This window comes from Falco cherrug, chromosome 8 (assembly GCF_023634085.1).
Source record: "Falco cherrug isolate bFalChe1 chromosome 8, bFalChe1.pri, whole genome shotgun sequence".
Lineage (NCBI taxonomy): Eukaryota > Metazoa > Chordata > Aves > Falconiformes > Falconidae > Falco > Falco cherrug.
The window spans coordinates 60,550,748-60,565,011 of NC_073704.1; the positions used below are offsets into that span (position 1 = coordinate 60,550,748).

Sequence of the window (14,264 nt, forward strand, 5' to 3'; positions counted from 1 at the left end):
TGTGTGCGTCTTCTCAGACAGTTGAAGAAGAAGCTTTAATCAAGAATAACAACACCTGTAAAGACTTCCTTATTGAGGCCATGAAATATCATTTGCTTCCTCTGGATCAAAGGCAACTGATCAAGAATCCCAGAACAAAGCCAAGGACTCCCGTTAGCCTGCCAAAGGTAAGCAGGGTCTCTCGTTTCGTGTCACCTCACACCATATTACTGATGGCATTTTCTGTCTTTGAAAGGAGCTTGTGTACTCGCCACATTAATTCTTACTAACTCCATCATCGTTCTTTGAAGTGTTTTACTCCCTCCTCTGGTATCGCTTATGTCCACCACAGATAGGTAATTCGGTTGGACAAACTTAGATAAACCCTTAGCAGAAGCAATATCTCTGCTCCCAGGGGCAAGATCTGCCCTTGAATCATTTCGTCAGCCACAAGTGGTTTTGTGAGCGGCTGTTGCTCCTGGAGCTGCGGTTGGGGAATTGCTGCCCTGTGGAGCGGCAGCGGCAGCAGCTGCCTGGAGCGCCGGGGGGGTCGGCTGAGGTTTCTGCAGCTGGTAGCACCATCGTGGAGCCCTGCTGAGGGGGGGACGCAGCCAGGTGTCTTTCCTTTTCCCCGTATCCATCATCAGAAGCCAGGCCAGCAGGAAACAACGGCACCCAGACCCGCGGGCAGGAGGTCTGAAGCGATAGATTCAAAGCAGCTACTGAATAAACGATCCTTGTTACTCCCTGCGTTTATCCTGCAGGCGTGTGATGCTCTGTCCGCCACTTTATTAGTGAAGAAAAAAGTGACAACAGAAACTATTTTCCCTGTGCCCCAGGGATAAATGCGCTTTGGCACGATGTCTCTCAAGAGACTGCTGCTGAAGTTATCATTAAACATTTCGGAGATTGTAAGATGTCAAACCCACAATGTATTATTTTTCTAAGGACAAATCATAGGGAGCTTGGTTTGTGGCATGGTGTGTGAGATCCACGCTATGAGGGACTGTTCAGATGTTCAGATATTGAACTGTCCATTGAGCAATCGTGGTTCTGCAGCGTGTCAGCGTGTTGTGTCCTTTCCACCTGCTGGCACTGAGATGAAGTTGGTAGAACGTGACTTTGGGGGTACCATGAAGGGATGATGTGACCCTTGTTCAATGGCTAAAGTAGTTAAGGATAAAATGAACAGTGAACCAGCGAGTTCAGAGGTCTTCAACAACTTCTGTAGCGTAACCTCTAAGTACAAACCCAAATCTTCTGCAGGTCTCTCCTGCCGCCTTTTTAACTGTAAAGAAAGGGGGGAAGGTGATGATCTTCCAGCAATCCTATTACTGAGAAACTTTCATCTGGTCTGTTGCTCCCACTGGTGAGGGATTACCGTCTGCTGTGAAATCTCTTAATTCTGTAATCATGTGAAGCTCTGCAGCTTTCCATGGAAGACTGTTACACAACTAGTAGTCAGGCTGCTAATTTAGACTTTGTTTGCTTTCTAATGTCACGTTCTCATCTTTGTACATCAAACAGTCCACTATTTTCTTAACTTCAAATTCTTTAAATTGCTGTCTAGCTTTGTACTTTTTTAAAGCAACCGTGATTGGAGTTGAGCTCATTACCCGAGTGACCTCAAGTGACAATCTTATCCCCTCAGCTACTTGCAGCCACTGTGCAGAAGCTAAAGCTTGTTTCCCGTCTACTCTGGATATATTTGAAGCCCTGTTATCTTGCTTCTAGCTCCTTGGCCTTGTAAAAACCAGGTTGTTTTGGGTAATGTTTGCTTCTGCCAATTTGCTGTGATAAGGGGAACTAATCCTCCCTCTCGATAGGTGAGCAGGGTCGAAGGAAATGTGTTCAGAACAAAGTGCGCAGGTCGAGCAGTGTGTAGGTGCAGGAGGTCTGGACTCTGCCTGTGCACGTGCCCAGCTGGGGCTCAGCAGCGATGGGCAGCCCTCGAGCACTGAGGTTCAGGCTCCTGGGACCACTATCCCTGGACAAGTCAGTGAATCCATGGGGAGTTTGTCTTCTGGCGGCAGACAGGGCAGATTTGGGAAGGAGCACGCTGTGTGCTGTTCAGGTCTTCTCGCTTTTCCGCCAGCGTCCACCTCTTGCCATTGCTGGGAATGGAGTCTGGGGCTGGATGGACCTTCAGCCTGAGCTGGCAGAGCGCTTCTCACACTCCTGAGATTGCCCTTGATCACCTCACATAGATCTTCCCTGTCTGTAAAGAATTTAGGGTTTAATTACCGGATTTGCATCAATACATGTTGCAGCCAAAAGCTTTAATGAAGCTGACAAATCACTTCCTTTGGCAGCCCAGCACCCCGGGTCTTAATAGTCCTGGTGATTTCCCCGAGTGTCGTCTTCCCCGCAGGTGGCAATACAGCTGTCAGGTTTTATTTGCTAAGTGGCATCGATTATTTTTAGCACCACCATGGAGATAATGACTAAACAGTGGGCTGGCTGTGGAAATTACACTGGGATCTTCTTCACTTAAAAATACTTCTGCAGCGAGTCTTGCAGAAGTGTGCTGTGGTGTCAAGCAGTTTTGTGTTTCATGGGGAAACGGGGCAGGTTGCCCACGTTGGAAATGGTGAGGAAAGGTTAGGGGGCTGCCATACTTACTGTGCACTACAGTGAAGGTAACTTTTTTCCCCCTCGGAATAAATTGACTTAAAGAAGTGTTGCTGCAGAGGCTTCTAGTGGGCTTGCAGCATGTTTTTGGCAGCTACCCTTGACCAGATGTGGTGGTGGTTCCTTTGCAGAGAGCAGCTGCCTGGGCTGGTGTCTGAGGTTTCCTAGTTCTCGTCTTCCTTCTCCAGGTGATGATCGTGGTGGGTGGGCAAGCGCCCAAAGCCATTCGCAGTGTGGAGTGCTATGATTTTGAGGAGGAGCGGTGGGATCAGGTTGCTGAGCTTCCCTCCCGGAGATGCAGAGCAGGTAAATGGGAAAGTTTGCTGCAAAACCTTCTTTGTTTTACTAGTGCAGCTCTTCAGTGCTGGATGGATGTTCTCAGTCATCCCTTCAGCCTTCCTCTGTGCTCCTGGCCTCATGCAGCTCTTTCTTTTTGCCATTCCTTCCTCCTCTTTCCCTACAGACATGTGTCCTTCTCATTCAGGTGGATGCCCTGCTTGCTAGTGGGGTTGCTCCTGTCTGTCTGTCTTTCATCATCTCTCTCCTGGCTGCTCCTCCATCAGTGTTTCCCCTCCTCCTCCTGTCCTGCTGGCCTGGCAGCCCACAGGGATCCAGTTTTCCTTGCTGGTTTCCTCATGAAAATTAAAGGAGCTGAGTCAGTCCCTCTCAGTGCTGTAGAGTGGGTGATGGAGAGCAGATCTGTGAGTTAGGAGTGTTGCTCTGAAGACATCCAACAGGGTTGTGAATGCGGATCACCATTTGCTGTTCCCGCTGGCTCAGAAAACTACTCATTCAGGTGTGAAATCCATCTGTCCCTTATGTTGCCACGTATTTATGTACATTTCACCTTCCGTATGACACTATGTTTTATCATACTTGGCTCCAATGCTCTTAACCTGCAGAAAATGCCAAAGACTTGCCCACGTTCTGCTCTTCCCTGCTGTCCTACCTGCTCTGACAGACATCTGATGAGACACGCTTCCCGTACTGTTTGTAAAAGCTCCGTAAAAAAATCTCTCTCCTCTTTTGTCAGGTGTGGTATTTATGGCTGGCAATGTTTATGCTGTCGGGGGCTTTAATGGATCTTTGAGGGTACGGACGGTTGATGTGTACGATGGCGTGAAGGACCAGTGGACATCCATAGCCAGCATGCAGGAAAGACGAAGCACTTTAGGTGCAGCTGTGCTCAATGATCTCCTGTATGCAGTGGGCGGCTTTGATGGCAGCACCGGTAGGTGACTGAGCAAAAACCACCAGGCACTGCCTGACTTGCAGAGATGTTTTCAGAGACGCCTGCAAAGACTGCAGAGCTTTAGTGATGTTTCTGTGCCCTTCCTCTATGATTTTGTAGAGAAAGAGCCAGAGGCTGGCCTCCCTGCGTGTTACAGCTTGCCACGTGCGTGTTATGGCGCATCAGTAATTGCAGAGAAGTTCACCCGGGTCTTTTTCTTTAGTGATACAGTTCTTGCAGTCTCATTCTCTGTATGAATATGCTTTTTCTGGACTGAAAAGGGATTTTTCCTTGTTTTAGTTAAATTTTTCATAGCAACATGAATAAAGTGTCAGCAAGGCATCTTATGGGGTATGTGTGCCTGGGATTTGTCTTGGCATAACTGCATGTTTAGATTCACACCTCTGCTGTAGAGCTTTGCCACTTGGTTAAGCCCTGAACTATTTCAGCTGGTGATGAGTATGATGCAACAGGGTCTGGGGGAAGTTTTAAACCTTTGCATGGACATTTTGTAATGCTTGAAAGGACGTGGGACATTTGGCCTTGGAATCTGGACTCTGCTCCGTCTTGGTGTCCCCAGCGCATCAGAGGGGCAGCAGTCCCAGGGCAGGGGCGATGGGGTAACAATTTTTCCAGCTGCTGAAGAAGTGGCACTGACGCACTGGTCACAGCCTGGAAGGCAAGGGACTAGAAAACTGGGCTGCAGGAGTGTGGGGGGAATTACGGGCTTGGGAGGAGGTAGAAGGCAGATGAAAGTGCAACACCAATCTTTTTTTCTTCTCTTTTTTTTTAATTAGAAAACCTGTGTATCCCCTTTTTAACTAGGTCTGGCATCAGTTGAGGCCTATAGCTATAAAACCAATGAGTGGTTTTTTGTGGCTCCCATGAACACAAGAAGAAGCAGTGTTGGAGTTGGAGTTGTGGAGGGTAAGAAAATCAGCAGCTGTTTCCATCAAGCTAATGTTACTGTGTCAAACCGAAGCCTGAACGGTTAAGTGCAATAGGAGGGAACTGCAGGAACTGTTCTCTAGACCAGTTGGTAAAGATTTATTTTATGTGACGTAGTTGCTGCAGCTTTTTCCATTCTCCTCTTTATCTTAGTGAAAAATCATGTGTTGCTTTCCAAGAGCCTCAGACCCATATCAGACCAGCCCATGCCTCCTGTGAATGCCATTAGGTGTGTGCAGGTTTCTTTCAATCCTTATTCTTCCTGGGCTGCTTCTGGCCGGTGAAAACCAATGGCATTGTGCAGTGAATGCTGTTGCTATCAGCAGATAGTGTGTGGATGGAGTACCCATCACTGAAAATCTGCTCAGCGAGAGAAACAGGAGCATAGTTCATCCCACGGCCCCAAGCTGGTGGTTTGGCAGGAATACTAAAACCTGTGTTTATTGACATCAGGCTCGCCGGCATGCACAGCACGCTTTGCTCTGGTTCGTAAACGAGCAGGGGCTGACGGCAGCAAACACTGGTGCTGTGGCAGCTCGGGAGGCAGGCGGGTGGGTGACAGGGCGCTTGGAGGGATGGGGGCAGCTGCTGGCACCTGTGTGTCAGCACCAAACGCCAGTGAGCTGGAACTGAGCAGCTTGGTTTGGATCCGGGAGAAAGGGATGCTGAAGTAGGGATCTTTCCCTCCCTTAGCAAAATCAGTTGTGAAGCGAGTTAAAGGTTTTATTTGACCTTGTCTTCAGGGTGATGTAGCAGTTTCCAATTCGTATGGTGCAGAGCAGCCGCTGGCAGAAGCCTTGTCGTAAACTGTGCTTTGAAGTGGTTTGGTTTGACCTGTTTGAATGGGGAATACATGAAATGTGTTTATGTATGTGAAATGTGTTTGTGAGAAGAGGGAGGGAGACAAAGTCAGAATAAATAGCAGTGGTTGTGCTAAATTTGCGTATTTGTTTAAGAATCATCTCCTTCAAAATCGGCCCATGTTTGTGAAATGCTGGGCTGCTGATAGTTACTGGGATTTGCTAAAGGGATTTGAATGCAGAACAAATACTAGGTATGTACCTGAGATGCATTTCTGTGGACAGGTTTTCTACTGGAGATATATGAAATCCTTATCCTTGGCTTTGTTTGAGAGTGCAAATAAATGTTGCACATGTTGGAGTCCGTGAAAAAAGAAAAAAAGGAGGGCATGTGATGGGCAAGAAGAGCTGATCATATTGGTGCCGGGGACAAGTTGCAGCCTGCAGCTAATCTGCAGTGTTCATCTGAACGTGGTGAAGATTGATCTGATGTCTGTGGGTACTGAAAATATCTAAGAATTGGTGCCAGCCAGGGAACTTTGTCTTGTCTTGCTTGGTCTGGCGCTCTCGCCTTGATTCATCGACTAACACCGGGCGGGTTGAACCAACAGCACAAATAAGAATTTGAAATGTTTATAGAGGCAGGAAGATGCAGAAGGAGCACAGTTGTTGACTTGATCCTTGCAGACCTCTCCTAAGGATCACAGCCTGAGGAGGCCATGAGTGGAGCTGAGAGAGAAAGAACAGAGCTGGCATGTTCTTGGAGCCTTGCAAACATCAAGGAAGCAGAGAATTGCATAGCTTGTTTGTGACCAGGCTCTGCTGTTACGGATTCAAAATTGGTCTTATTCATGGGTTTTGCCTAAAAATTTGGGTTAGAATTTTCCTGTGTATTTGTTGAACTTTATTAATGGTTGGTTGTTGTAGTGTCTAGGAGGTGTGGTCTTGAACCAGAATGCCTTTGAGCTAGGTGCTCTATCTAGTAAAGGAGCACAGAGAAAGGCTGTCTGCCTGGAGAGTTTACTGCCTAAATGCAAAACAAGCTGCTAGGTGATATGGGGAGATGAGGCAAGAGTATCTGCCAGGCCTGTGAACAGAGGATGTGGTGGAACATCAGCCTTGTTTCATGGATGGTGTAGTCTTGTGACATCTGATTGTGCTTCTCCAGTGTCCTGGTTTCAGCTGGGATAGCGTTAACTTTTCTCATAGTAGCTAGCTCAGTGCTGTGGTTTGCATTTGGCGTGAGAACAATGTTGATAGCACACCGATGGTTTTAGTTGTTGCTGGATCATGGTTATACCAAGTCAAGGACAAGGACAGTGAGAAGGCTGGAGGGGTGCAAGGAATTGGGAGGGGACACAGCCGGGACAGCTGACCTGAGCTAGCCAAAGGGCTGTTCATACCATATCACGTCATGCTAAGTATATAAGCTGCAGGAAGAAGGAAGCGGGGGACATTCGGAGTGATGGTATTTGTCTTCCCAAGTAACTGTTACCTGTGATGGAGCCCTGCTTTCCATTAGGTGTGTGCAGGTTTCTTTCAATCCTTATTCTTCCTGGGCTGCTTCTGGCTGGTGAAAGCAAATGGCATTGTGCAGTGAATGCTGTTGCTATCAGCAGATAGTGTGTGGATGGAGTACCCATCACTGAAAATCTGCTCAGCAAGAGAAACAGGAGCATAGTTCATCCCACGGCCGCAGGCTGCTGGTTTGGCAGGAATACTGGGGTGGCTGAGCACCTGCCTGCCGATGTAAAGTACCCCATTAATTCCTTGTCTTGCTTTGCTTGCATGCACAGCTTTTGTTTTCCCTATTAAACTGTCTTTATCTCAACCCCCGAGTTTTCAAACTTTTACTCTGCTGATCCCCTCCCCCATCCCACTGTGGGGGGAGTGAGCGAGTGGCTGCGTGGGGCTTGTTCGGCAGCCCAGGCTAAGGTCCTTTTTGGGCACCCACCCCCAGGAAAGCAGGGCTCCATCACGAGTAGCGGTTACTTGGGAAGACAAACACCATCACACTGAACGTCTGCTGCTTCCTCCTCCTTCCCCCAGCTTATACACTCAGCATGATGCTATATGGTGTGGAACAGCCCTTTGGCTAGCTCGGGTCAGCTGTCCTGGCTGTGTCCCCTCCCCATTTCTTGCACCCCCCCAGCCCTCTCGCTGGCAGGGCCCAAGAAGCTGAGAAATCCTTCAGCCAGTATAAACATCACCCAGCAGCAGCCAAAACCATCAGTGTGCTGTCAGCTTTGTTCTCACACCAAATCCAAACCACAGCACTGCACCAGCGACTCAGAAGAAAATTAACTCTCGCAGCTGAAACCAGGATACCAGGTCTCACTATCTGTATGTTATGTCATTGAGTTGAGGTAGGGAGGACAGACATGCCGTGCTGTGAGGGTCTCCCATGGTATCTTCTGTGTCGTGGTCACTTGTAATGAGTAAGCAGGCTGGCCTCAGCTGTGCTAGCAGCGTTGGTTGGTTTTGATTTAGTCCAAGTTCTTCAAAATCAGGTCTAGGTTTCCATGCAGGTATTGTATTAACACAAGAGGCTATTGCATATTTATTGCTCATGTGATATTGTAATTAATGTACAGTATCGACCTTTGACAGCACACCTTGCTTTGTGGCACTCAAACAGAAGGAAACGCTCGATCAGCAGAACACGCTTTGATGTTACCTCTTCTCCTGGGCTAACAAGTCATTTGGAAAACCCTCTGGGCTTTTGGGTTCTAATGAAGTTGTGTTGTGTTGTTGCCGTGCCTTAGTTGACAGCTTTAACAGCTTTAAAAACAGTCCCACCCCGTCTGCCAGTCCACTTCAGATCCTTTTGCTAGGATTTTCCCCAGACATCCCAGCAGGTTTAGCCACGTCTCCCAGGGCCTCCCTCAGCCAGGATCTGTCCTCACCTGGGGCAATCAGGCGTGATGGTAACGTACATCAGTTGTAGCTGCAATGCCAATGCCAACATGTGTCTCTTCCAGGTAAGCTGTATGCCGTGGGGGGTTACGATGGAGCGTCCCGTCAGTGCCTTAGTACCGTCGAGCAGTATAACCCAGCCACGAATGAATGGACCTACGTAGCCGACATGAGCACTCGACGCAGTGGTGCAGGTACCGCCTCCGAGATGTGTTCCTAAGAGTGATGATCCATGGGTTCTCCTTTGCTCATGGAAGGGAAGGGAAAGTGTGATTTGGCATTGCTGGGCTGGCAAATGCAACCTGTTATTTCCCACTCTTCCCATGAGGGAAAAAAAACATAACTGCTTGGAAGCTTTCAGCAGCTCTCCTGACTTTGTTAAAATCTGCCAAACTGAAATTAATTTCTGGATTAATGAAATAATGTTCAATGTTTCTAAGTAGCCTCGCTAACAGATGCACCTCACTTGCAAGCAAAAAGTTGTCTTTCCAAATCGCCAGCTGCAGGCTCAGCCGGGGACTGGAAAGTCAAGCTGCACTTCCTTCTCTCCTGTCATTTGGGGGCTGTCAGATGGATTTTCCTTTTGGATTTTCTCTGCAAACATCTAGTGGGTGCTTTGCAGCACACAGCACATCTACACTGGGTGATGTGCAGACCCAGGTAACAGAATTCATCTTGGGTTGCCCCTGCTAAGCTAGTTTTTAGTGTATCTTTTGCTGGCAAAAGTTGGTGATCCAGAGGATTAGAGGGAAGGGCTTGTTAAAAAGGGATTATATTCCAGTCTGTATTTCTGACCTACTCTGTGACGTTAGGCCAGGTAGGCGCTCGTCCTCTCTGTGGCTGTTCCTCTCTCAAAGCGATAGAAGCTCTTACCCATTGCATTTAAGATCATCTTCAGGTGAAAGGGAATGTGTCAATGCTGGTCTTACTGCTCAGTGTGTGCAGCAGGTCCTCCCTGATGTCGAATTGTGCAGTTCTCATTGTGCAGCCGCCGAAGCCGGGAGGCTGCCCTTGGCATGGGGGCTGCGGCGACCCTGCCAGGTTCAGCTGTGGGGGGAATTCCCTTCTGAGCTGGGCTGTTTAGAGGCTGCTCTCTACACACCATCCCTCTGCCCTCACTCTAACACCTTTTCTGTAACTCCAGGTGGGGAAATATGGTCACACCCCATTGGTTTGAATTCAGTTGAATTAAGTTTTTAGTATCTGCTTGATGCTTAAACCTAGCCTGATGCAACCTTATAGGATAACAGAACGAGTGTGTCATGTTGTTGACAACTTGTTGAAACACAGCAAAACAGTTTGTGGCTATAGTGAGATGGATTTTAGTGAATTTTCTTTCTTGGAAACACTCTGCTCTCAGTGCTGCTTTGCAAGTACATCTCCGTGTAGCAAGTCCAGCATTTGGAATGCTCTCACTTGCCTGCCAAAGAGCCTAGCCTTGCAATTTTCTGTTCCCAGCCTGAAAGCTGAGCTCAGGTTCTGGTTGTCACCCAGATAGCCCTCCAGCAGCCACTGGGGAGGGGACTGCCCGGGGCTACTCATTGCCAGTGATGCTGCAGCACGACCTACCGTACAGCTCCAGCAAGGATGCTCGTGCTGCCAGCATCCCAGCATCGCCGTCCCGGTGCTGACATCTAGTGGAGGTGAGAACGGGTGTCCCCGAGTCCCCGGGGTGTCCCCGAGTCCCCGGGGTGTCCCCGACACAGGCTGGGGGGGGTGTGTGTGTGTGTGCTGCCCTTTTCCCTCCTGGCAGGGATGTTCTGGCCACGCGTGCCCTGTCCCGCTGCGCAGGGAGGCAGGTTTAGGTGGAAAACCCATAGCGTGTTTCCAACTCTTTTAAATTTTCCTCCTTGCTTAAATTAGTTTATTTCTTAGTAATTTTGATAATAGTTAATAAGTAAGTATTAATAGTTAATAATTAAGGTAATAATACCTTAATATAATGAAATTAGTAGTTTCATTAAATTATTTCTTAAAAGTGTAAGACTTCTGCTAAGAGCTGAATATAGATAAATGCTGAGGTGTTGCAAACCCAGGCTGCTGGGCTCAGATGCAGTAGACTTTCCTTACCGGTTGAGTGAGTTCCCGTTCCCCAGTCAACTGGGGGAGATACCTCATACGGCTGTGGGGCCAGGATGCAAACTGGGACGTGTTCTGCTCTTCCTAAGAGGGGCACGTTGAAGTGCCCCAGCCAGACTGAGAATTTGGTCCAGTAGGGTGGGTATTTATGGCAGTTAGACATTAATTACCAGCGTTTGCTGGAGGTGAACTGGGAATCCCAAGGTCATGTTGGGATTTCAGCACCTCTTGGTACAGCGAGGGATGGCTGGTTAAAGCCAAACCCAGCAGCAGCAAGTTATGAAAATCTGGAGAAGGGCAAGGTGATGGTGGTAGAGCTGCAGCAGCATACCTGTCCCCCAGACGACGTACCTGTCCCCCAGACGACGTACCTGTCCCCCAGACGGTGGTGTGCCTGTCAGGGCGTTAATCCATCGGTCGGTCTCGGCTAGGCACTGGCCTGGTTTGGGTGAGGGAGGAGCACAAATGCTGGGATGGTTTGCTGGGATGGTTTCCCTCCCTGCCTTGTGTGCCTCCCGCAGGTGGAGCACAGCAGACGCGATGCTCTGTGCTCCTGCCGACCGTGACAAGGCTCAGAGCAATGTGACACATTGTATTTTTGGGATGTGACACACCACCAGGAGATGTTCCTGTGGCATGGGAGCTGGGGAGCCTGGATGGTACCTGCTCTCTGGCTCGCCATCACAACTCTGCTTCTGTGCTCTCCTTTCCCTGTGCTGCATGTGGCCAACAGGAAAGATATTTGCACAGAGGCCAATTAAAAAACCCACCGGTTTTACACTGCTAGGGCCCCTCTCCTCCCTGCGCGCGCCTTTCTGGCTCCGTGCCTTTCCCTTGGCCATCAGCACGAGTCCGTCTTCAGGGCACAGGGGCTGTCCTGCTCGTTAGTGCCCGTGGTTGATATGATGCAATTCAGATCTATGTTTCTGTTTTACTAACATCCCACCTTGTTAATTTTAATAGAGGCCTTTGAACCTATTAATGAAGATATGTTGCTGGAAGTTTTAACTCTCATGGATTGGTGAACATTTTAATTCATTAATTCACTTTAACATTAGGCAGAAGCACCCTTCAGATCCCTGTCATTCCCAGAGATTGAGCCAGGGGACTGCAAAAGTGTTTGGGAGGGTGGCATCGGAGGCACCTTGTCTGTGCCAAGTGCTGCTGCCGTGTCTGGGGGCACGAGTCAGGGGAGAGGAACCCAGCAGCAGCTGCAAGGGCTGGAGCCCGTATGTTGTTGAGGAGAGGATGTATCCAAGGGATGAAGCCGTGTGGTACCAAGGCAGCAGGAAAAGCAAAAACAAAGCTCCTGGAATTGGGAATCAGGCTGAAAAGCAAAGGGCCCCATGGCAGAAAGGATCGGGTAGATGGAAACAAGGTGGGGGTGGGATGCGGTGGTCGGGGAGTCTAAGGGAAGAGGAAACAAGTCAGTCCAAATAGGTCTCAGACGGGCTAACATCTACCCAAGAGGGGGCCCAGCCCTGAGGGACAGGACATCTGCCAGGCGTTGCTGCACTGGCCTGCTGCAGTGCCACGCGGTGGCTGGGTGGACGGTTGGCCACGTACCGGGTGATCGTCAGGCACCTGTAGCCCATGGTTTGGCAATGCCTTGGAGGGGCCAAGGCAATACCCAGCAGAAGACCCAGGGACACGCCGCCCCTTCCCCGCAGGCTGACGCTGGGCTCTGTTTGGCAGGTGTTGGTGTCCTCAGCGGGCTGCTGTACGCTACTGGGGGGCACGACGGTCCCTTAGTAAGGAAGAGTGTCGAAGTCTATGATCCAGGAACAAACACCTGGAAGCAAGTAGCAGACATGAATATGTGTAGAAGAAATGCAGGTAACCACAATAAGCCTTTCTGTGGTGGCTTGTGCAGTGGTCTGTGTGGTTTTTAATGTGACTAATGTGCTAGTGTAAATCATCAGTATGGTAAGAAAGTGATAAAAATGGAAGATGAAGAATCTGCTTGGGAATGACTCAGAATGTGGCAGGCGACCCGTCGTGGGAGATGAGTAGCCTGTGTCTAACCATCTGCGCTCTGCTTTGAGGTGTATGTGCGGTGAATGGTCTCCTCTACGTGGTGGGAGGAGATGATGGTTCCTGCAATTTGGCCTCGGTGGAATACTACAACCCCATCACAGACAAGTGGACGCTATTACCGACCAGCATGAGCACGGGCAGAAGTTACGCAGGTAAATAGTCAGCGGGAGAGCTGGCAACAGCTGGGGTCGTTCATAAACTTGGCGGCTGTGCCTCCTGAAGCTTTAATCTTACATTTTTGTATGTTTTATGTTGCTTTCAGCAGAGGAAACTTTCACAGAAATAGTAGACACCTCCCTCTCGGCTGTCCTGTTGCTTTGGCTTTGCAGGATGTTCTCAGCCACAGCACAGCCCAGGAGCGGCTCCCATGATAACTGTGTCTGTCTGTCCATTCTTACAACAGGTGTGGCTGTGATTCACAAACCCTTGTGACACACAATTAAGCCAAAGCGAGGAGCAGAAGTGAAGTGGATCCAGCCGGGTGGTGTTGGGAAGGTGACTGACCTTTGACTTGACCCATCTCATTGCTGTTAGTGTCTTAGCATGACAAGTGATAAGTTACAAACATCATCTGCTCTGCGGTGGATTGTGTAGCAAAGCGAAAATCCCTCTGTGGACATGTTCCATGCTAGACATGAGGTGTTGCTTGTTATCTGTGGTGCAATCAACTGTTCTTCTCAATGGCTTAGTGTCCTGAGATAAACACTGTGCTTGAACCGCAGGCACTGAATTTCTTGTGTGAAACAAAACTGCTACGTTTGGGCATGTGAGTAAAAACGAACACTTATGGATTTCTTCACTACTGATGCTCCGTGCACATTATCGGTTGAACTACTTACTCACTGTGCCTGAAGGGTGGACATTACTACTGGCAGTGGAAACTTCTGAGTACCAACTGAGAAAAGCAGTCGGCAGAAATGGACTGGAACAGGGTGCTCTGGCTTGAGTGTGACACTGTCTCAGTCATACGTTTGTATATGCCACCAGACTACTGTGTGTACCCCTGAAATGCTTGTCGTATGGTGGAAATAAATACCATGTGATTTTTCTACTTGCCATGAATGCTGTTTGCTGTACGTGATGGGACCTGCTGGGCAGTGCCTTCCCTGGGGCTGAGGTCTCGGCGCCTGAACCACGCAAAACTTCACGGCCCCACAAAACGTGTGCTGCTCCAGTGGGGTTTGTTACTCCTGTGAAACAAATACTGCTTGAATAGAAGGTGTTCCCAACCTGTGCATTTCAGCTGTGCTGAAAGCCCCAGTTCTAGCTCTGTCCAGCATCTCGGTGCCATTTCATAATAGAGCATTTAGATGTTAAAAGAAATCCCTTATGGTGCCATTATTGTAGAGACATTACAGCAAGAACCCCCTGTCACCCAAGCAGGGATTAATGAGCAAAGTAAAATACCTGCAGTGTTTTAATGCTTCCAGAGTACGGAGATTAGTTAATCACTGTCACTGTAATTACTGTTTTAATCTTGCCCATACTGAAACTGTTTCTCTATTAGTATGAAGAATTCATAAGATTATTCAAAACAGACAAGTCTAGATCCAGCTGTAAGGTAGCTGTCTTGCTTACGTGCCAAATTCTTAAAGCTTTGTGTTTAAGAAGATGTTTGACTTGAAAATACCTTTTTATGTCTC

At 48.7% G+C, this 14,264-nt stretch overlaps 1 protein-coding gene across 3 annotated transcripts in view; it reads left to right on the forward strand.

Moving 5' to 3' along the window:
- The window catches only part of KLHL3 (kelch like family member 3), a 48,063-nt gene extending 34,391 nt beyond the window's left edge, over window positions 1-13,672 (forward strand). For 2 of the 3 annotated variants that reach the window (XM_055718482.1, XM_055718483.1), the window contains 8 exons: window positions 18-167; window positions 2,799-2,916; window positions 3,644-3,841; window positions 4,667-4,768; window positions 8,571-8,699; window positions 12,280-12,420; window positions 12,630-12,773; window positions 13,025-13,672. In XM_055718482.1, coding sequence (XP_055574457.1) covers window positions 18-167; window positions 2,799-2,916; window positions 3,644-3,841; window positions 4,667-4,768; window positions 8,571-8,699; window positions 12,280-12,420; window positions 12,630-12,773; window positions 13,025-13,053 — 1,011 coding nt within the window. In that variant the 3' untranslated portion in view covers window positions 13,054-13,672. The remainder of the gene's footprint in view (window positions 1-17; window positions 168-2,798; window positions 2,917-3,643; window positions 3,842-4,666; window positions 4,769-8,570; window positions 8,700-12,279; window positions 12,421-12,629; window positions 12,774-13,024) is intronic. The other variant, XM_055718484.1, reaches the window with a different exon arrangement.
- Window positions 13,673-14,264: the final 592 nt, after the last annotated feature.